Source organism: Ovis aries, chromosome 12 (genome assembly GCF_016772045.2).
Source record: "Ovis aries strain OAR_USU_Benz2616 breed Rambouillet chromosome 12, ARS-UI_Ramb_v3.0, whole genome shotgun sequence".
NCBI lineage: Eukaryota > Metazoa > Chordata > Mammalia > Artiodactyla > Bovidae > Ovis > Ovis aries.
The window spans coordinates 42,740,647-42,763,618 of NC_056065.1; the positions used below are offsets into that span (position 1 = coordinate 42,740,647).

The following is a 22,972-nucleotide window of genomic DNA, read 5'->3' on the forward strand; positions in this document are numbered from 1 at the left end:
GCAGGGAACACTCCCACTTGTCAAGGCAGAGGAAGAGGCCAGAAGTGACCTGTTCATTTTTGCTCACATCTCACTGGCCAAAGCAAGTCACAGGGCTATGCCTACAGCCAATGGGGCTGAGAAACATAACCTTGGATCAGTAAGGGGCAGGGAATATTTTGACAGTATTAAGCCTAGTGATGCAGAGGCTCTTCTCTCTTCAGCCCACACCCTGCCCAGGGATTAGGGGTCACTTCTGTCCTACTGCCTTTCTCCTGTGCACACTCTTCTCCAAGACGACTGCCCAGCATCTTCTCCCCTGGTCTTTGCTCACATGCTACCTTCTGGATAAGGCCTTCCCTCACCACCAACTTCCTCTCACTTCTGCTTTATGGTTTTCCATACTTTTAAACAGTTCAGTCAAAACCAGTATGTCTGTTTATGTATATACGTACACACGTATACACACACACACTCAGAAGTGAATACAGAAAAAGGCAACACCAACAAAATGATGAATCCAGGTGACTCGATCAACCTTTCTGCAGATCTGAACATTTTCAGAATAAAAACTTGAGAGAAAAATTAGACCGACCAGCCTGGGTTGCTTTTCTCTAGACATGTTCAGCTGCACATGTCAGGCATGACGTAGGAACAGCCAGCATTGCCCCTGAATGTGAGGCAGCGAGACAGAGGCAAGGTGAGGCACGGTGTGTACAAGCGGCAATTATAAGGAAGCACACACCCAGGAAGTCCCAGCAGCATTCGGCCTCCAGGTTCCAGTTCCTTCCTGTGATCAGCTAGCTACCTCTCTGCTCCTGGCTTCAGAAGGAGGAGCCCTGTATCCTTAAAATAAACCCCATCTTTTGCTTAACCTACATAAGCTGTCTATTCCTTATTGTGTGCATGTTTATAAATCTCAATTCCCCAGAGACACAATCAGTAATTCGCACACAGACTATCATCTGGCTTTTTCCATTGTTAGGTTTTCAGAACTCAAAATCACTTCCACCAACCACAGTAATGTCATTTCTGAATCAGCCCAAAAGAGTAACTGAAAATCAAGCAGACTTCTCTGGTGGTGCAATTCCTAAGAATCCACCTGCTAATGCAGGGGACAGGCGTCCAATCTCTGGTCTGGGAAGATCCAACATAGCACAGAGCAACTAAGCCCGTGAGCCACAACTTCTGAGCCCAAGAATGTCTAGAGCCCTGCTCCGCAAACAAAGAGAAGCCACCACCCTGAGAAGCCCACAGACTACAACTAGAGTAGTCCCTGCTCATGGCAACTAGTGAAAGCCCACGGACAGCAACCGAGACCCAGTGCAATTAAAGATAATAAATAAATTATTTTAAAAAAGAAAGAAAATAAAGCAACATACAAATTCTACAAACTACAAACATGCTGTGCAAGTGACCTGATGAGAGTTTCTTCCTCAGACAGGAAGGAGACAGGAAGGACTCAGCAGGCAAAGGGACAGAGCGGCATCGCCAAAGGTGGGGAGGTTTTGTAAGAACACCCGGTGTTTAGGGGAATTCTGAGATGTCTGATAAGGATGAGTGTGCACAGCCACAGCAAGATATGAGGCAGGAAAGACAGGCTGGGGCAAGCACATGGTGAGCTCCAAATACCATCCTAAGACTGAACTTTCTCATGATGGCAAAAAAGACATTTTGACTGGGTGACTGTGTCAGATTGATCTTTTAAAACACATCAATGCAGGGGACTTCCCTGATGGTCCAGTGGCTAAGACTCCATGCACGCAATGAAGGAGCCCAGGGTTCGATCCCTGGTTGGGGAACTAGACCCTACATGCTGCAACTAAAAATCCCATGGGCAGCAACTAAGACCATGCGCAGTCAAATAAGTAAATAATAAAAAAAATTAAACACATGACTCTAGTTACGGTGTGGAGAATGCACTGAGGTGGGACAAAGCAAACATAGGCAAGGGAGACATGGGGAGGGACAGTTACAGGGACATTCAATGTGTACAATCAATAGAACTTGGTCATTATTTGGGAAGTGAGATGTGAGGAAGGGTGGAGAGTCTAGAATTCAGGCCAGGATACCTAAGTGGATGGTAAATTCATAAACTGAGAATACAGCGGAAAGAGTTTTCAAGAAGGAGAGAGCTTCCCTTCTGGCTCAGCTGGTGAAAAATCTGCCTGAAACTTGGAAGACCTGGGTTCGATACCTGGGTTGGGAACATCCCCTGGAGAAGACAAAGGCTACCCACTTCAGTATTATGGCCTGGAGAATTCCACGGACTGTATAGTCCTTGGGGTTGCAAAGAGTTGGACACGACTGAGTGACTTTGACACAAACACACTGGTTATGAGGGGCCTATAAGAATACCCAAACAGAAATGCCCTGTAGGCAGCGGACATTTGTTCTATTTATGGTTTTCATTTCCTTGTTCTATCAAGGACTGAAAGTGATTAAGAAAATAATACATAAAATACATCAACTTGACTAAATTAAGTTAGAATCAAACAGATAAGGACACTAGGATAGAAATAAGAAGACAGAAAAAATAAGATAAAGCCAGAAGGGAGATCTGCACACATTACACATGTAGTTTTATCAACAAAGTATGTGACTGACAACACGGATCACGTATTTAGTATATCGGCAGATGCTAATGCAAAAATATGATCCAGAGAAAGCAATTTTAGAGTGGCCCAAGTGAGAAAAGAGAGCCTTGCCTCACCTTTGTGGTGTGGGTTGGCTTTAGGATAGATTTTAGAGTCCTGAGGGCAAAGATTCAAAACCTGAGTCATGAGGATCTCTGATTTTCATAAGATTTGTAAAGAGGGCCCTGACTCGAAAAAGATAAAAAATCACTCAGGGGATGACTGGGCTGCATATCCTTCTCTCGACTGCCCATACAAATGTGCTGTGCTCTCAACAGAACTCCTGATAAGCACTGAGCTGCAGCAAGTTTCAGCAGCCTTCCAGGGACTCCCCAAAGCAGAGCTTTGTGTAGAGAAGTACAGCAAGCTCAGAGGGTCCACGCCCTCCCTGTCCCCCAGGGTGGGGCAGCTAGAGATCTGGGTCTAGACGGCAGGCAGGAGATACGCACTTGTGAAGTCATTGGTACCAGCATTTGCAGGACAGATAACTCTAGGTACCAAGAGCAGAACTTCCCTTTCACAGCCACCGTCTGAGGACTGTAGAATCGCAGACCACAGGAGCAGGAAGGAGGGCTCCAGAGAAAGCAGAGGCACAGAGGCAAGAAACGGAGGGCAAAGGCTACGGAACAGCAGAACAGGTCAAGTACATTTACACAGAGAAGACCCTGGGAAGGCAATCTCTCCCTCACCCCCAAATTAACAACGATGGGACTTCCCTGGTGGTCCAGCGGTTAAGAATCCACTTTCCAGTGCATGGGACACAGATTAGATCCCTGGTCAGGAAGACTCCACACACCATGGGGCCAACTAAGCCCAGGTGCCCACACTCCCGAGCCTGGGCTCTAGAGACCACCTGTGGGACCGGAGAAGCCTACACGCTACAACTAAGACCTGATGCAACCAAAAACACAGATATTTATTTTTAAAAATGGCAATCTCTGGATAGTAGGATTACACATAATTCTTGCTTTTTCCTTTAGTCTTGATTTTGGAAGTCTTTGACAATGAATCATGCAGAATTCAGTGAATCTATACTATTGAATTTATATACCTGAAGAGGCTAAGCTAGAAAAACTTCCAAAATCCTTTCAAGTTCCCCCAAATCTATGACCTAGGGAGACCAAAAACAAAAAGCATGTTAGAAGATTTAGTTGGGGGCGGCGGTGGGAAACCTAACCTAGAAAAAACAGTGGAAGACAGAATGTACACCAAAATGTGAACTACAGGTATCCTCGGATGGTGAGATTCTGGTGAGAGATTTTGTTTCTACCTTCTGTTTCCTATTTTTATTTCTGCCTCATAATGTAATGAACCTAACGTGCATTTAATTGTAGAACTGGGAGTACTCTACCCTTCCTTTTGGAGAAGGGAAAGGCTACCCACTCCAGTATTCCGATCTAGAGAATTCTATGGACTGTACAGTCCCATGGGGTCACAAAGAGTCAGACATGACCAAGTGACTTTCACTCACCCTTCCTTTAATAGCAAGATATAAAAGGAAGTTAGCAGAAGAAAGGAACAGACAGCTGGCCGCATTCCTGTGATGTGCACCGTAAGTTTTAATACATGAATTTAACAGTTCAAGAGCCCAGACCCCCATACTCCAAATACAGAACCAAGCCTCCAGTCAGCTGAATAGTGCCATAAGACACACAAAGCACAGTAGAAAGAGACAACAGTAGACCAGCAGTCACCTCCACAGTCTGTTTTCCAAACCTTTCTCCTTCACTTTCCAGATTACCCACTCAACTTAGAATATGTTTACTCAAAGTTACAAGAAAGCCTGCTTTCTCTACGGCATTTCTGCTCCAAAGGATGAGATGACTATGTTCAGGTGGTTGTTGTTCAGTCGCTAAGTGTGTTTGACTCTTTGTGACCCCAAGGACTGCAGCACACCAGGCTTCCCTGTCCTTCACCAACTCCCAGACCATGTTCAGGACTGACTTCCAAATCAAAAACTTAAACAGTGCTTTAACCCAAATGCACCTCCCCAAACATGCTACACAAGGGGCTTCCCTTGTGGCTCAGATGGTAAAGAATCCGCCTGCAATGCGGGAGACCTGGGTTCGATCCCTGGGCTGGGATGATCCACTGGAGAAGGGAAGCTACCCACTCCAGTATTCTGGCCTAGAGAATTCCATGGACTGTATAGTCCGCGGGGTGACAAAGAGTCAGACCCAACTGAGCGACTTTCATAGCAGGGAGCGCATCTGTTCCAGCACCCAGCAGTGCACTCCAGGTGCATGTGTGAGTGCAAACTTGCTTCAGTCGTGTCCCAGTCCTTTGAGACCCTATGGACCAAAGCCCACTGAGCTCCTCTGTCCATGGGATCCTGCAGGCAAGAATACTGGCGTGGGTTGCCATGCCCTCCTCCAGGGGATCTTCCCAACCCAGGGATTGAACCCACATCTCTGACATCTCCTGCATCAGCAGGCGGGTTCTTCACTACTAGCGCCTCCTGGGAAGCCCACATTCCAGGTAGTCCCATCTAATTTTATTCAGGGTCAAATCTTTTTCTCCCTAAGACATAACAGTTGACAGTCTCGTTTCTAATGACAGTAAAACCATCGCTTTGTCACAAGCCAGACAGTGGGGCTGGTGGTGAGGCTAGTTACCTAGGTGTGTCCAGTGGGAAAGCAGCTAAGATAGTGCAGGAGGGCATGGCAACCCACTCTAGTATTCTTGCCTGGAGAATCCCACAGGCAGAGGACCCTGGCGGGCTAAGGTCCATAGAGTCACAAAGGGTTGGGACACAACTGAAGCAACTTCGCACTCACACACGGCGCACCTGGAGTGCATTGCAAGGTAGCAGCAAAAGCCCCCTAGGAAGCAAGAGTCCTGGTTTGGACACAGCCATTTCATGGCCACCTGCTATCTACCTGACCGCTCTGCATTCAGCCCCAGGCTGGGCCCCCTCTACTCCAACCCCTCTCTTTACCTACATTCCCTCAGTTGCCCGCCAGGTTCCCCTTTCCCTCACTTGAGAAAGGAATGCAGACAAGGTGAGTTAAAACCTGACTTCCTCCATGAATATTTCTCCGATGCTTTTCTCATAAATCTCTCAAAAATAAAGCACAAAATTCTTATCTTGAGGCCAAGTTTTAGCAATTACTGGCAAAATACACAATTTCAAACTAATTGTCTTTTGAACTCTGCTCCTTGGCTGCTTTACCACAGGACACTCACACCTACGTAACTAGCCTCAACACCAACCCCACAGTCTGGCTCATGACAAAGCAATGGTTTTACTGTCATAAGAAACAAGACTGTAAACTGCCTTAGGGAGAAAAAAAGATGTGACCCTTAATAATTCTCCAATGCCCAGCAGTGATTACGTGGTTTTTCATTACATGGAGTTTTACAAAGCCCAAAAAAAATTACTGACGTCAGTACTTCCTGAATCTGATCAATAGTACAGAGAACACTGGGAATGCCTAAGCACATTCCACCAGCTGGCGAGGGCTCAGAATCAAACTCATAACCTGCTTAACTATCAAAGGTACTTTCTTGAGTCACCTTGTAACACTGAAAACATTAGTATTATTACTTCAAATTGAAATAATATTTAGCTTATAATCATAAAGACTTATTCTAGACTCTTCATCAACATTTGATATTAGAGGGGCTTGCCTGGTGGTCCACTGGCTAACCCTGTTCCCAATGCAGGGGACCCAGGTTCAATCCCTGGTCAGGGAACTAGATCCCACATGCCACAACTAAAGACCCAGTAACCAAGTAAATAATATTACTTGGATTAAAAAATATTAGAGGATTAAAAAGAAAAGCATTCCTCTTGAAAGTGAAACAAGGGACCAAGTGCCATGTGTGAGTGATTCCTGCTCCAGGCCATGTCTTCACGGTTGTCTACGGGATGCGCTCTTACAGGGCCATCTCCAGGTCAAAATCCCACCTGTACCCATCTCTAGCTGTATTACCTCTCTGGGTCTTGGTTTCCCCACTCAGAAGGTGGTGATGATATAAATATCACATATCTAGGACTACCCTTGTGGTCCAATGGTTGGGACTTTGCCTGCCAAGGCAGGGGGTGCAGGTTCGATCCCTGGTCAGGAAGCGAAGATCCCACATGGCTTATGGCCAAAAAAAATCAAAACATAAACAACAAGCAATATTGTAACAAATTCAATAATGACTTTAAAAATGGTCCACATTAAAAAAAATATTAAAAAAAAAAATCACTTATCTTGCAGGACAGTCATCGGAGATAAAGGCAAGGAAACATATTACCTGAATTGGTCTCTATCTTTCGTGTATGGTCTGTCTCCCCCGAGCACAATACAAAGAGAATGGGGACTTGGTCTGCTGTACTCATTGCATCTGCAACTATAACAACGCTGACAGCAGAGAGCACTCAGCAAATACTTGCTGAACAAATGAAGTGCCTCTTGACACACAGTAAACAGTCGTTTTTTTCCCCTGACATCAGTCTCCAAGTTTTTGCCATCCTTTTGCTCTGTCCATCTTCTTTTTAGGCTCAAACACTTTTCCTTTGGCATAGGCTCTGTTTCACCCAAACAGTATGAATAAATGTCACAGCTACATCAGATCTGTGAAAAGCACCAGGTCTGTTAACTGATTATGAAATTAGGAGACACCACCAGAAACAAGAGCCTAACATTATATAGTAGAGAAACTTCCTGAGAGTGAGATTGTTTTCATTGGATCTGACTTGGAGAAGGAAATGGCAACCCACTCCAGTACTCTTGCCTGGAAACTTCCATGGACAGAGGAACCTGGTAGGCTACAGTCCATGGGCTCACAAGAGTCAGATCCGACAGAGTGACTTTTGCTAATTACTTTTTTGCACTGCCTTTATACTCATTTTTGAACTTTCATTGATTTACCTTGCTGCGGTGGGTCTTCATTGCAGCACTTGGGCTTTCTCTAGTTGCCGTGAGCAGGGGCTACTCTTCACTCCAGTGCACGACTTCTCTTGTGGAGCACAGGCTTGAGGCACATGTGCTTTAGTAGTTGAGGGGCACAGGCTTTGCTGCTCCGAGGAATGTGGGATCTTCCTCGACCAGGTATTGAACTCATGTCCTCTGCACTGGCAGGCAGATTCTTAACCACTGGACCATCACGGAAGTCCTGGATCTAATTTTTTTTAATGATTCCTATATTTGCAATTTTATGTCTTCATAAAATGGTTCCAAAAACACCCCAAATGATAGAGATGCTATGCTCCCCACTCTAATCTTTAATACCACTTGGTTAAATAGAAGAACCTGGCAACCAAACTGCAGCTACTCCTGACGCCCTTCACAGAATGGTTTCTAGTCACTGAAAAAAGGCCAAGTGAAACTGGCAATATTAAACATTTAAAAGAATTTTCTGCAGCCCAGACATGTGGAAAGAGTTTTTTTAATTGACTTGCAAAATAATTATTACTGAAACAAAACTGTAAATTCTCCCAGAACAGGGTTAGCTCATTTCCCTAATCTCTAAATTGTACATTCACACCAACTCTGAACACTCCAAAGCCCATATTCTAGCAGATCTATACAACAGGGTTAGAGAAAGTGGGCTCTTGCAGAGCGAGAAAATACTGACTTCAGGCCACTTCATGCCACACGCATCTTGTTCTTGGTATGAATAAAGGTTCCCTTCCTAACATGAATCTTTCACATTTAAGTTCCTCCTACAGGTTAAGCATCATCTCAAATGCCATCAGTCCCTTTTAAAACCAGAAATAGTGACAATTTCACCTAATCAGTGTGGGTGAATGTGCTTTGTTACCTGTCCACATGAACATCAAAAAAGATGAAGAGGTGTCCTATGGGATGCTTTCACAAGCATAGTTTCTACTTGGCCTTCACTAAAATGCTCCCAATCACAAGCCATTCTAATCATAACATCTCAAGGCAAAAGACTGCTTTAGCCTTATTTCCCTAGACCAGAAATCACCCAACTATTTGAGTCTGAGGACATTCATACAAAGCAAAAAAGAACAAACAAAAGCCCTAGGAGATAACCAACCCATCTACCCAAGCTGGTCTTGAAGGAAAACAAAAAAACTAGGCACTTCTTTCATGAAACTTCACAGAAATGATGCCTGGTCTATATTTATCATAACTATAAGGTTAACATAAAAGTAGAAAGCTAATTAACTAGCATTCACCAAACATAAGTGTATATATGCTGTACGGCAGCATCCTAAGACAAAAAATGTCATAAACAACACTCTAAACATCTACTCTACATAACTAATGTTCAAAGCTCAAAAGTCTGTGACCCTGTGGACTGTAGCCTGCCAGGCTCCTCCATCCATGGGCTATACAATTTTTTTCTGTGTATGTTAGTATTTTTTAACTGGCCCACAAAGTATTTATTGCTGAAATCAAAGTTTAAATTCCTCTGGCAGGGCTATATAAAGTAAGGAAAAAGGATTTGGTTTTTTTTTTCAATATTTAAAAATTTTCCTTCATCTTGCCTCAAAAAATTTAAAATTATTATTATTTTTAAAAGGGGGGGACTTTCCTGCTGATTCAGTGGTTAAAACTCTGAGCGTCCATTGAAAGGGGGCACAGGTTCATCCCTGGTTGGGGAACTAAGGTTCTGCTTACATGAGGCACAGTCAGAAAACAACAACAATTTATTGCCTGCTTTTTTCTAAATGTTCATATTCCTCAATACCCTAGACATGACAATTTTATGAATAAATCAAATCACACATAAAAAATTCTACTGATTGTAAAAGCTGCTAGATAGTTTTTCATTTTCCACCAATTTTCATTTCCTTCTCAGAAATAAGTTATTCCCACAAGGATTTTCATATACACAGAATTTTCCCACCTTTAACATTAAATGTACTTCATTATTTTTAAAAATAAGAAATCGGTATATTGACAGCACAAATAACTATTTACAGAAAAAATACAGTAGAGAAAACTAGCTCTCAGATAACATTTTTTAATTAAAAAATTTTAATTTTAAAACATCAGCTATAGTTTTACATCCAAGTCATAATTCACAAAGCAAGTGCTTATACTATAAAAATATGATCAATGTTTTTGACAAAATACAAAAGAGGCTTCATTAAGATTGGAGAAATAAGATACACATGAAAAATACAGAAGTAAATGCCTCTATATAAAAATCTTAATTAAAAAAAATCTATTTGATGAAGTTAAGTGAGTTATCCAAAGATTCAATACCGTACTCAACACTGTAAAAATTTAAGTTTCTACTACAAGTAGAAGGTTATTAACATATACCAAGACTTTTCCCATTAAAATCTGAACATCTCTTTAATGAGCTTTCCTGTGGTTTTCTGTAACTGCGGAACCTAAGCAAACTCTCCCCAGATACATATCCACCTGTACAGAGAAAGTCGGTGACAAAGCAGGTCCAGCTGCAGAATTTGTGAGGCCTGGTACCTAAAGAAAATGCAGGGCCTCCTGCTCAAAAGTATTAAGAATTTCAAGATGACAAGAGCGGAGCATTCAACCACTGGTGGGGCAGTTCTGTCTGCACATCACATTCCCATGAAGCCAGTGCTGGTGACAAGTACAGAAAGAGGTCTGACCAAAGGTCCAGCCTGATATGATCCTAGAAGAGAACCTGGCACATGACAGGTGTGCACTATGATTTGTCTGGAAATCCTAGTTCAGCTTCAAAAAAAAAACCAACCCATAAAAGCAAAGGGCCACCTCATCTAGGCAGAAAACTTAACTAATTAAATTGGGATTCCCAGTAGCTCAGATGGTATGCCTGCAATGCAGGAGATCCAGGTTCCATCCCTGAGTCGGGAAGATCTCCTGGAGAAGGGAATGGCTACCCACAATTATCATGACGCTCTTACACATTTGGAACCTATACCAAACCCTGACGGGGAACAGAGAAACAATGTGAACTGAATATATTTCACAATGTTAACTAGAAAGCTAATTAAGTCAAGGCCAGATATTCTTAATACTGAAACCCAGAAGATACCTCTGCCCAGCTTGACTATACTTTTCAAATAATGCTGAAGATATGGCAGCTGGTAAGCAGATCACACAGTGTCTTCCTTTCATTTACTTTACTGCCATTGGACAGAGTGGAACCTCCCCTCCATCATGAAACACTTTCTTCTCCTGGATGCCAGAACTCTAGGCTCTCTTGTGTTGGCTTCTACCTTAGTAGCTGTCCCCTGTCAGTTCTTAAATGCCGGAATGGCTCAAGGTTCAGTTCTCTGACCTCCTCTCCTCTCTCTCTATGCTCACTCCCTAGGTCATCTTTCCATTCTTGCAATTTAAAATACACCGACAGCTTCCTGATTGCAGTCCCCAACCCCAACCTTCTTCCTGAACTGCAAGCCCAATATATATCCAACAACCTACTTAACATCTCCAGATGGATCAATAATAAGCAATATAACCAGAATACGATTAAAATGGATAGCTTAATTTCTCCCCCTAATCTCCTCTTTCAATTTTTGGCTACATCGAGTAGCATGTGGGATCTTAGCTCCCCAACCAGGGATCAAACCAGTGCCCCCTACAGTGAAAGTTCACAGTCTTAACCACTGGACTGCCAGGGAAGTCCCTAATCTCCTATTTCAATGTTTCCCACCTCAGGATAAGACAATTCCTTCTTCCAAGCTGCAGAGACTATAACTCTGGGTATGACTGTCATAGAGACAGCTAGCTACCTCCTCCTATACATTTGGCCACCTTTGTATCTGGCTGTAGCCAAGTGACTAAGTTCTGACCAAGGAGACGTAAGCAATGACGGGTGACACCTCTGATCATGCCCCTGATGGACAAAAACATGCCCTCCCCTTTAGTTCCTTCCTGAAGACTGGAATGCAGATGTGCATGCAGGCGCTGGAGCAGCCGTCTTAATTACAAACTAGATGGCCTCTTACAGAGGATGACAGCGCTAAACAGAATGTGTCTGGCTCCCTAGAAGTCAAGGAATTACTAACTCAGTTCTCAACCACCTTCCCAGATTTCTACTCGGAAAAAAAAATTAGCTTCTATCGTATTTACACCATGATTATTTTGGATCTCTCTGCTGCAGCAGCCAAACCAGTATCCTAAGTAATGCACAGAATTTGGAACCTGGAAGCAATCAACCTAGATAGAATATAAATATGTGGCAATGACTTAGGGCTCAACATGGGCACAGATATTGCAGAATGGAAAGTTTGTAACCCTTGTTAGGCCACAATAAAATGTTTGGTAAAACCTGTGACACCTCAGAAAATACCCTGCATGTCTACCTGGACTGTAATTCTAGGGGAACTGGTTGAACAATTCAGAGTTTGGTGCCTACTGCCCTCCTGCCAATTTAAGCAAGAAGTCCTGCAAGAACAAGACATACTCAAGCCACAGCTTGCCGATTTGCACACAGAGATAAAAGGGAAGACAGGTCTGCCTAAGTCACGGCCACAGTCTAGTCTAAGTTTGCTCAGTATGGTAATTTGGAGACCAAGTAGGACTGAAGAAGTCAACTCCTAAAGGAGACAAGCTGGAGACACTATTCAGCCCCAGGAAGGGGATATTCTCCATGACCTGGCCCCAGAGGAAAACAGACACTGAAAAGTTACCACGGAGGGCCAGGACAGGGCAGTTCCTCCAAGAAAGCACAGTGTGTGCGTGCTTCAGTTCTCTTTGCGACCCTGTGGACTGTAGCCAGGGCTGCTAAGTGGACTGCAACAGGAACACCCACAGCTGCCAAGGCAGGGAGCCTCCACACCTCGGCCTGGCAGGAGCTGACGATACCCGTGGACCAGCGGGGGATGTGTACTCCCCATTCTTCGCTTTGCCAAAGGGGACTTATTTCCATGCTTTTATCCAACTCCACCATAGCACATGGGGGTGGGGAGCAGAGAGTGGAGAAAAGCTGATAACTTGCATTTTAATCTAAAGGTTCTTGGACTGTGTAATACCCGGAGATTCTGGAGGCTGATAGAGGGAAGGCATGGAGTGTGTTTTATATCTCAGAAGAAGGGTTTACACAGTAATGCCTTGACAGTACCCTTTCCCACGTGACAGAACTTCTAGATAAGCACATGGCTAACCCAGCAAGAACTGCAGTTCTCAGCCTCCCAGCTAGGAGCTGTGGCCATGTGACTTAGGTTCTGGCCAACAGGAAGCGAGCAGAAGTGACTGGTGCAACTTCCAAGCTGTGCCATTAAAGAGGAGAATGATGGGACGTCCCTGGTGGTCCAGGGGCTGAGACTGCATGCTGCTCCTAATGCTTAATCCCTGGTTGGGGAACTAAGATCCCACATGCTGTACAGTCAAGAAAAAAAAAAAGAGGAACATGATTTCTCCTTCCCCTCTCCTCTCTTCCCTCTGGCTACAGCGCAGACAGACGTGGACCAAAGATGGAAGCCATATGTTAGGAGAATCGAAACAACTGGACAGAAGGCGCCTACCACAGTGGCCCCAGGCTCCCACCCAGACTTCTATTTAGAGAGAAATAACCATCTAGCTGGTGCAAGCAGCTGCTATTTCATGTCGCTCTGTTATATCAATCCACTTGATGACATCTCAACTCAAATGGCCATACTTGACCCCACTCTTTCACACCTCACATCCATCCCATTACCCAATCCTACTGGCTCTACCCACAAAATATCTGACCATTCTTGGTCTGACCTTTTCTTACCTTCTCCACCACTGACCCTGGTCCTGGGACTCCTGTGCGGGCCTCCTGACCTTTCTTCTCCACTTTCACTCTTTCCCCCTTCATCTTTTCTCCTCACAGAAGCCTCTAAAATGATTCTCTTAAAACAGAAATCAAAATGTAAGCCCCATGAAGGCAGGGATTTCTGCTTATATTGCTCATTCCTATAGCCTCATGATCTAGAAGAAAGCTGGGCATATACGATGTATCATCATATACAAAATGTCACTGACTGTAAACTGCAACATTATTTTTTGCATGACCAAGGGGGTTAAAAAAAACCCACTACCTATTAAATCACAACAAAATATCTTAACAGACCAGACCAAAGTAGTAATCAGTTGTATCAGCCTTTCATTACTTTGAAATTTCTGAAAAGGTGATGTATCTCTGATCTTCAAATGCATTGCTTGGATGTGAAAGGCAATCCTGCTAACTGTATGTGCTTTGTGCTAAGTCACTTCAGTCACATCTGACTCTTTGCGACCCCATGGACTGTAACCCGCCAGGATCCTCTGTCTGTGGGATTCTCCAGGCAAGAATACTGGAGTGCGTTGCCATTTCCGTCTTCGGGGGATCTTCCCAACACAAGGATCAAACCCTCGTCTCCCACAGCTTCTGCACTGCAGGTGGATTCTTTACCACTGAGCCACTGGGGAAGCCCTCTACCTGTGTGTTCAATTTCAAAATGTGACACAGTTTCAGAGACTTGTGGATTTCTGCCTTTCTATGGCTCCCTAATGCACTTGGTTGTTGCTTGGCAATAAAATATGAACTTGGCATTTCCCTGGTGGTCCAGTGGTTAAGAATCTGCCTTCCAACACAGCGGCCTCAGGTTCCATCCCTGGTTAAGGAACTAAGATCCCACACATCATGGAGCAATTAAGACTGCACATGCGTGGCGACTGAACCCTCAAGCTCTAGAACCCACATATCACAACTAGACAAGCCCCAGGCCCCCAACAAAGAACCCATAGAAGCCAAAATTAAAAACAAAACATGAAATCGTGGTCATTCTTTCAACCATTTTCTTTACTAATACGGAGTTGAGACCACCCCTCCCACTGCCATTTTTATTTCTCTTTTTCATACAAAGTAACATTTGCTTTCACTGCTGATCAAAGTATAATTTGGGGGAAGGCATTTAACATGGCGGGCTTCCCAGGTGGAGTAGTGATAAAGAATCCACCAGCAATGCAGGACACCTCAGGAAGATCCCCTGGAGGAGGAAATGCCCCTGGTTTTTGCTGTCACTCCAGTATTCTTGCCGGAGAAATCCCAGGGACAGAGGAGCCGGATGGGTTACAGTCCATGAGATCACAATAGAATCAGACACAACTGAGTGACTGAACACGTTTGCATTTAACATGGCAACTAAATTGATCATGCATAATGCTCAACTGAAGGCCAACAACATGAACAGGTATAACCAGGTTTGCACATAAACAGGAAATGACAACTGTGTCACAACTGCCACCTGGTCAGCCGCGATTACACCAAGAAGCATCCCAAGGTCAACGACTCGAAAAGGTAAACGAAAAAAAGGGGGTGGGGAGCATCTCAGAACTGACTAAAACTGGTGGCGCTAGTGGTAAAGGACCCTCCTTCAATGCAGAAGACTTAAGAGATATGAGTTCAATCCCTGGGTCAGGAAGATCCCCTGGAGCGGGAAATGGCAACTCACTTCAGTAATCTTGCCTGGAGAATCCCATGGACAGAGGAGCCTGGTGGGCTACAGTCCATAGGGTCACAAAGAGTCGGACACAACTGAAGCGACTTAGCACAGTAGCACGGCACGGGGAGCGTCTTAGAACTGACTGAAACCCAGTTAGAACTCAGTAAAGGTTTCTCGAGTAAATGAATGACTTCACCTCCTGCCACTGTGTTCTTGCTCATCTCCAACCACACTTGACCCCATGGTATTCCTGAAGCAGCAGGGGACGTGCCCCTGGTTTCTGCTGTCCCCTATTCTTTCGAACACTCTTCCCCCCAGATGGCTCCATCATCTTTTAAATTTTTTTCCAGAAGTCACCTCCCCAAATTGCACACATTTCTCTTATCCTTACTGCTCTCCATCCCTTTATAGCCTATTTTATCTTTCTCCATGGTACCATCACCATATGACATCTTTTTAAAATATTTATTTATTTTTGGCTGCACTGGGTCTTTGCTGATGCAAGCAGGCTTTTCTCTAGTTGCGATCTGAGCGCTTCTCCTGTTGTGGAGCACAGGCTCTAGGATACACAGGCTTCAGCAGTTGGGGCTCACAGGCTTAGCTGCTCCGAGGCATGTGGGATCCGGCTGGACCAAGGATCGAACTGGTGTCCCTTGCACAGCAAGGAGGATTCTTAACCACTGGACCAGCAGGGAAGCCCACCAAATGACACCTTATGTGGATATTTATCACATCTCCTCCCACCAGAAAGAAGCCCCATACCAGCAAGTCTCACATGGTGTCTGATATGAAGCAAGTAAACAGCAAATATCATTGAAGGAGCTGCTACAAGAAGCTGTCTCCACCTAGACACACCCCAAGTACCATCTCAGAAAATGCTCTGTGCACGAAGCAAAGGCCTGAAGATCCAAGGACCCCCTCATCAGAAATCTTGTCGTCTTTTCCCCCTAAAACAGTAGAAGGCTACTTGATGAGCTCCACTCTTAACGATAACAAAGGGTTACTGCTTCCAGTTTCCATCTCAAAAGGGAAAATAAAAATGCCGTAACCATTACAACTTGCTCAGATTATTCTTTTGGAGGAAGTTTAGTAATGAGATTAAGAACTCTGGAATCTGACTCTGGATTAGAACCCAGGTTCTACCACTTCCTAGTTGTGCACTTTTTGGCAAACTGCTTAATTGCCATGAGCTTCAATTTTCTTATCTGTAAAAAGGGGATAAGAATACCAACTTTACTGAGTAATTTAAGCGCTTAGCACATATTAAGAATTCATAATTATCAGCTAACATCATTACCATTCTCTGTCTCTTAGCTAAAATGAACCAAAAAGAGTTGTGACAGAGTCTGGAGAGGTAACATTCCACTCTCCTACCAGGCTTCAGAAGAATCTTGGTTATAAAGTGAGGGGCAGCAATTATCTACTGGGGAAAAAAGTGAGCTTAGGTCATGAGGCCTGTTAAAAAGAAATGGTCAGAAATGGAGATGCTAGAGTAGAAAGGCCAAGGATAGGGGCTTCTATGTTGGGTCATCTTTCAGTGACCCAAACAAGTATCTTCTTTCTCCACAATCTGCTTCTTGTCTAGAATTTCTTCTCTCTCCTCCAATCCATCCTTCTCTCAAACTAGAAATCAAGAGGTTATCTTTTTCTTTCCTCCCCTGCCTCTACCTCTTTCAAATCAACCTGAGCATCAGAAGTGGCTTAACTTAGATCCTCAATATTTCTCCTGTCTGCTCTCCCCCATTCCCACTGCCAAGGCCTTTGGACTCCATTGCTCGGCTCCTCAATAGCAACAGAAATCTCTGAATGCATCTCCCAGCCTGCAGCCACCTTCTTTCCACCTACCTTCGACACCTTGCCAGTCATCTAATCCCTTAAAACCCCTCAAAGGCTTGTTACAGTCTTACTGAGAAAGTTCAAATGCCTGAGCATTTCTGAATACTGTCTGAGATCTGGTGCCTGTCTGCCTGTAGCCACTCCCCCAAAAATCCTATCTCCAGGCCACTACTTGCAGTTTCCTGAGCTCCCCAGTTTCACAGTCCATTCCAAGAGCCCTTTGCCTGACAACTACTGCTCAGTATAAAGACCAGTTTTCCTTTTTTTTTTTTGGGCGGGGGGCAGGGGGGGTACTCATGAGTCATCTGGGTTCCTAGTTCCCCAACCAGGGATCAAATCTGTGCCCTCTGTGGTGGGAGGACAGAGTCTTAACCACTGGAACACCAGGGAGTCCCCAAGCATCACTTCTTGAAAGTCTTCACTAAGATGCTATCCCACCAGGGTTCCCTTCTTGATTTTCTTACAAGTCTTACTGTGCACATGTCCAAAATAACTCTTAGCACCCTGTATTGTAATTGCTGGACTCCTAGCTAGCCCTACCCATTCCCCAATCCCATAATAATTTCTTTAAGAAAAAGACTGTTTCTCTTAACCTACCTAATACATTGCTGGGGATGTACAGGATCTTTTTAAGAAACAGTTGTTGAGCGAATGATTATTGGAGGAGTGTGATGAGAGTCAGCACCAAAAAGACTATAAACTTGATAACATCATGAATGAATTCATGAAGAACAACACTTTGACAGAAAAGTTATGCAGATCAAGCATGTTAGTAGGATATTTATAGAGAAGCTGTGGTGAATTTATTGCCAGTTGTTAGGCAGTAAAATACAGTAAAAAGAGCTTTTAGACCAGGAACCCTGGGTATGAACTCCAATTCTGCCACTTTTAAGCCTGGGCACTATGAACTTAACCTAAATCTCAGTTGCTTCACCTATAAAACAAGGAAATTTGAAGGACCTGCTGAACTGCTCTGTTTTATCAAATGAAACAATGGTTGTAAAGTGACTGGCACAGAGCAGGCTTCTAAGACTGTTAATAAATATCGGTCCCCTTCCACTGAAAAAACTGCTAAAATATCCAAGGTCACACATTCTGCATTTGGGAAGGAAGACAACTTCTAAAACCTTTACCACACCCTGAATCCCAGCCAGCCCTCTTGAAGATGAACTAGGTCATATTTTGCCAAAAAAAAAAAAAAAAGAAACAAAGCAAAGCACATCATTTCCATGAAAACACATCATCACCACAGTTGCAAACAGTTTAAAATACCTGCTCTAATCACAGCATTATTTTGATATTAAAACAAATAAACAAACATGAGCAGGGTACAGAATGAATGTACTGTAAATAATAACGCCTTGAAATGCGGTTCCTGGAGAGCATAAACTTAGTCATGGATCTGCTCTATGGAGCAAAGGACTCATTGTAACATGCTATAGAAACAGTAATGAAGTTAAAGAAATACTCTGCTTAGCACAAGAAAGGAAAAGTACAAGAACTCAAGGTGATCAATGAGAGGGACTAAAAAGTAGCCATAATGTACAATCTTCTAAAGCTACTAGCCTGGCTATGATGACGACGATGATGATTTTGTAGCTAAGTCGTGTCTGACTCTTACGACTCCAAGGACTGTAACCCACCGGGCTCCTCTGTCCATGGAATTCTCCAGGCAACAATACTGGAGTGGGTTGCCATTTCCTTCTCCACAGGATCTTCCCTACCCAGGAATCAAACCTAGGTCTCCTGCACTGCAGGCAGATTCTTATCCGACTGAGCTACGAGGGCTGAGCAGCCTCTATTTTTCATGGATTACATTCTCATCTATTTCCATTTTGCTAAAATATAAAATCCTGTCTTACCTGATTCCCTAATTTAGATTGAAAGGTCACTGTGTTGACTGTTTTACACCCTGAGATGCATGTTTGAATGTTCAACAACATAAATGTATTATCTAACCAAATCGATGTCGCCTACCACACCTATGACACAAGTTTCCACCAACAGAGTAACAATAAGGCAAAAGCTTCAGAAATATCTGTTAAGAACTGTTCACCTAATCCCAGAATTAAAGGAAATGGATTTTTTAAAAAAATTAAACTTTTTTCCCAAAAACGATTTGTTCTAGATTCTGTTGAGAGTAAAATTACTGAACTGTCCCTTTGTGGTCAGGCTAACTAATTTGTTGAACATAATTTTATACTGATCTTGTATTAGTGAATTAAAATTTTCATATTTAATATTCTGTTGACCTTGAAAAATATCTATCTCCTCCACAATGATTACATTTGTTCCTTATATGGTCAAAAAAGTTAATACCTTCCCTCAAGGACTGGGTAAAGTGAAAAGCTGCAGTTCAGATTATACAGCTCTTTAACTGGTTTGTATGCTTTAATGGTCTGAAAACAATTTCTTGGTGAAAACTCAAGAATGTAAAAACTTCTAAACCAGGAACTATTTAGAGGATGTCAAGAAAAATGTAATTTCTACTACTTAAAAACTCTTGGCCTTAAGAGAAATGATCCATGAGGATTAATATTTTTTTAAGGAGGGGGGGTGCACTTTTAAAAAAACTACACAAAACGGAGTGCCTCTAAGAGGATCTCTTGATAATTCCTACATGAAAGAAGCTGTTCAATTTTTTCTAATTTAGAAAACAAAGTCAGTAACACAGAATGGGTAATCCTGACTTTCTAAACAGCCAGGTATCAAAGCAACAAAATTATTTGCTTCCTTTCCTACCTGACCCTTAGCCCACCACTCGCCTGCCTCACTCTGGAGAATTTTAGTCCCGAGGTCAACATAGTGACTACTCTGTAGCAAAAACTGAAGCATGGAAGTTTTACGGTACAACCAACCTGACTGACAACTACTTTTCTAATACTGTACGGGCAGAAGTTTTACAAGAACCAGTGGAAGACATGGTAGGTGGAAGGGGTCCTGAACGAGAAACTCAAATTTTCTTTTTTTAAGAGGTGGGGGGGAGTCAACAGAATCACAGGAAATTCCCTGTACCCTAAATGTCAGCTTTTAAGATTATTATTAAATAATCTAGAAAACATCCAGAAAGGGATCTGTAAGAATTCTTTCAGAAATGGTAATAGGGGAAATTTTCAAAGTTATTTGCTTCCACTTGCTTCCTGCTCAGTGTCTGCTACAGCAAAGCACTAGTTTGAAAGGGACAAAAACTAGAAAAAATCACGCTGCAAGAGAAGTACGCCAGAAGCCATTACTGGTCTGTTAAACTGCTAAATTTTAACTGTAATTCACTAAGCTATTGAGAAGACACACATTTTATTAAATATCAAAGAATCTGTTTGTAGGCCACCCCCAAACACACACGTAACGTTTAACCAACTTATACAATGAAGTGTCCACACATACTCGGGATTTCAAATCCATTTAAAAACATACACCCATACATTCTGATTCCACCCAAAATTATTCTTTCAATCTCTGCAGTAAGGCGCGCGCGCGCACACGTACATGCGCGCGCGGGCGCGTATACACACACACACACACACACACACACACACAACTTGATGTAAATCTAACCCTTCTAGCTTAAATACCCTGAAAAACAGAATAAAAACCTCAGTATATTCTCCTCTTCTTTAGACTCTAAAAGAAAACTCGAAAAGAAGCAAATGGAATACAGGATGCAAAAACAAGGCAAAGAAATCTAAGAGAATACAATCGGAGACCCTCTTAAGGACTCATTTTATTCTTAGATGTCATCTCCATTGCTGACCAAAGGCCAGGCACCACTGGCGCAGTATCATGCCTACCCAAAGCGCCAAAGAGTTGCCAACTAATCTCTCAACGTGTCCCCCAACCTCCTCACCTCATCAGCGCTCAGCTCCTCCATCGCTTTCCTCTTAATGGTGAAAGGCGTTAGGGAGAGATCTTCCGTTCTTTGAGACCAGGGCGGGAGGAGAGTGGTAGGTGTCTATCGGGCTGTCTGGTCCCCCGAATGGGGGAGGTTTCAGAATTGCATAGTCAGAGGTTAAAAAATAAGAACACGAGAGGCACTGAAATGCCTTGGCGTCGGTCACTCCAATCGCCCCAGAGATTCCTACAGCTGCTGCCGCCTTCAGCAGCCTCCTTTGACCGCCACTGCTGCTGCTACAGGGTTTATCTTAAGGCGCCACTTATTTACCCTCTGCTTCCCAGGTTACCCAGACTAAGGAGCTCGGTCTCCAGCTCGCCTCGTGCCCGGAGCCTGCTGGGTCTTCGTGGTGGTGGCGCGGCAGCTGCGCTTCCTCAGCAGATCCTGCTCTCCTTCCTACCCTTTGACCCTGGCGGGAAGTGTTCAACTGCAGAGTGGGTACCCAAAGGTAAGGAGACCCCACAGCCGCCCAGGCAGAGCCCAGCACTGAGGAGGGAAGCTCCTCCCCTCCCAAAGCAGGCCGGCCACGCCCCTCCTCCACGGCGGAGCTTGGGCAGGGGGGAGGGGGAGGACCGGACTCTCGAAGCTTTCGCTGGTAGAGTAAATCCGCCTACCCCTCCACCCCTACTCTTACCCCTCGCCCCACCAAGTATTATTCATCAAAACAACAGGGCGGCCATCTTTGAAAGGGTTCACGTGACCTCTCCAGAGAGGCGGGGCTTCTGGCCCTAGCATGAGGCAGCCAATGGGCCGCGGGCGTCGCGCCGCCTATTTCCTCTCGCCTTCGTCTCCTCCCGCCTCCACCCCACCCTCTCCCCCGCAGCAGCGCGGGGCAGAAGGAGGGGCGAGTGGGGCCGCGGGCGGGCCGGCGAAGAGCCGAGGGGGCGGGGCGGCGTGGTGCCATGGCGACGGCGCGGGCGGGGGCGCGGCAGGCCGGGCCCAGGTAGATTGCCGGGACCGCCACGCGGGCGGGCGATGGCGGAGGCCGCAGGGCTGGGTGGCTGCACCAACAACGGGAAGGCCAGAAGGGGACGCCTCGGGCGGCCCCGGCCCGCAGCGGCTCCTCAGTTGCCAGGTTCTTCCCTTTAGCGACTCACAAACGTCTGGACTGTACACGGTGCGGCCCAAACGAAATAAAAGAAAACGAAAAATGTCTGCTTTCTGGGGCGAGCGTTCACTATCACCCTAACCGCTAACATTTTGAAAAACTTCAACGTAGACTCTTACACCTTCCCAGAGAAAGCCCATTTAGAAGAAAACTTTAACACAAATAGAACTTCATTTTGCTTTGTCCTTTTAGAGAGTTTCAGACTTTTTTAAATAAAAAGGTGTGTTCCAAAGTGATGGCGAATTTGAAAGTTTAAATCAGTTTGAGACCAAGAAAATTATGAAGTGCATATACAAGGCAGACTTGTGGAGCCAAGAAAAGGAAACAATTGCCCTTACCTGAACAAGAATGCAAAAATTTTTAATTGAAATAAATGTAACGTAGCAACATACTATGTTTTTAGGTGTACAACAATGATTTGACATATGTATATATTGGGAAATATAAACACATAAGTTTAACATCCATCACCACACATAGTTTTGTGTTCTTTTTTTTTTCTTGGAATGAGCAGTTTAAAGACTTATTCTCAACAACTTTCAAATGTACGCTACTGCTACTGCTGCTAAGTCACTTCAGTCGTGTCCGACTCTGTGCGACCCCATAGACGACAGCCCATCAGGCTCCCCCGTCCCTGGGATTCTCCAGGCAAGAACACTGGAGTGGGTTGCCATTTCCTTCTCCAATGCATGAAAATGAAAGTGAAGTCGCTCGGTCGTATCCGACTCTTAGCGACCCCATAGACGACAGCCCATCAGGCTCCTCCATCCATGGGATTTTCCAGGCAAGAGTACTGGAGTGGGGTGCGATTGCCTTCACAAATGTATGCTACTGCGGCTAAGTCGCTTCAGTCGTGTCCGACTCTGTGCGACCCCATAGACGGCAGACCATCAGGCTTCTCCGTCAATGGGATTTTCCAGGCAAGAGTACTGGAGTGGGCTGCCATTACCTTCTCCAAAATGTATGCTATAGTATTGCTACTTATAGTCTCTATGCTGTACGTAACATCCCCAGGGACTATTATAACTGAGTTTGTACCCTTTGACCTCCATTTTGCCCAGGCACTGTCTGTCTCTGGCAACCATCATTCTGGTCTCTGAAGAATGCAAATATTTTATAATATACAAATCTAAACAGCAGTCAATGTTTAACAGTATCATGAAATTACAGATTTTGCCTTGTATGAAGAATATACTGTTTGGGATGGTTTGCTG

The 22,972-nt window shown here is 44.2% G+C and overlaps 1 protein-coding gene across 4 annotated transcripts in view; it reads right to left on the reverse strand.

Annotated features, from left to right (window-relative positions):
- UBE4B (ubiquitination factor E4B) overlaps window positions 1-21,334 on the reverse strand; it is a 120,580-nt gene extending 99,246 nt beyond the window's left edge. For all 4 annotated transcript variants that reach the window (XM_027975655.2, XM_060396501.1, XM_027975654.2 and 1 more), the window contains exon 1: window positions 20,606-21,334. In XM_027975655.2, the coding sequence (XP_027831456.1) occupies window positions 20,606-20,629 (24 nt within the window). In that variant the 5' untranslated portion in view covers window positions 20,630-21,334. The remainder of the gene's footprint in view (window positions 1-20,605) is intronic.
- Window positions 21,335-22,972: the final 1,638 nt, after the last annotated feature.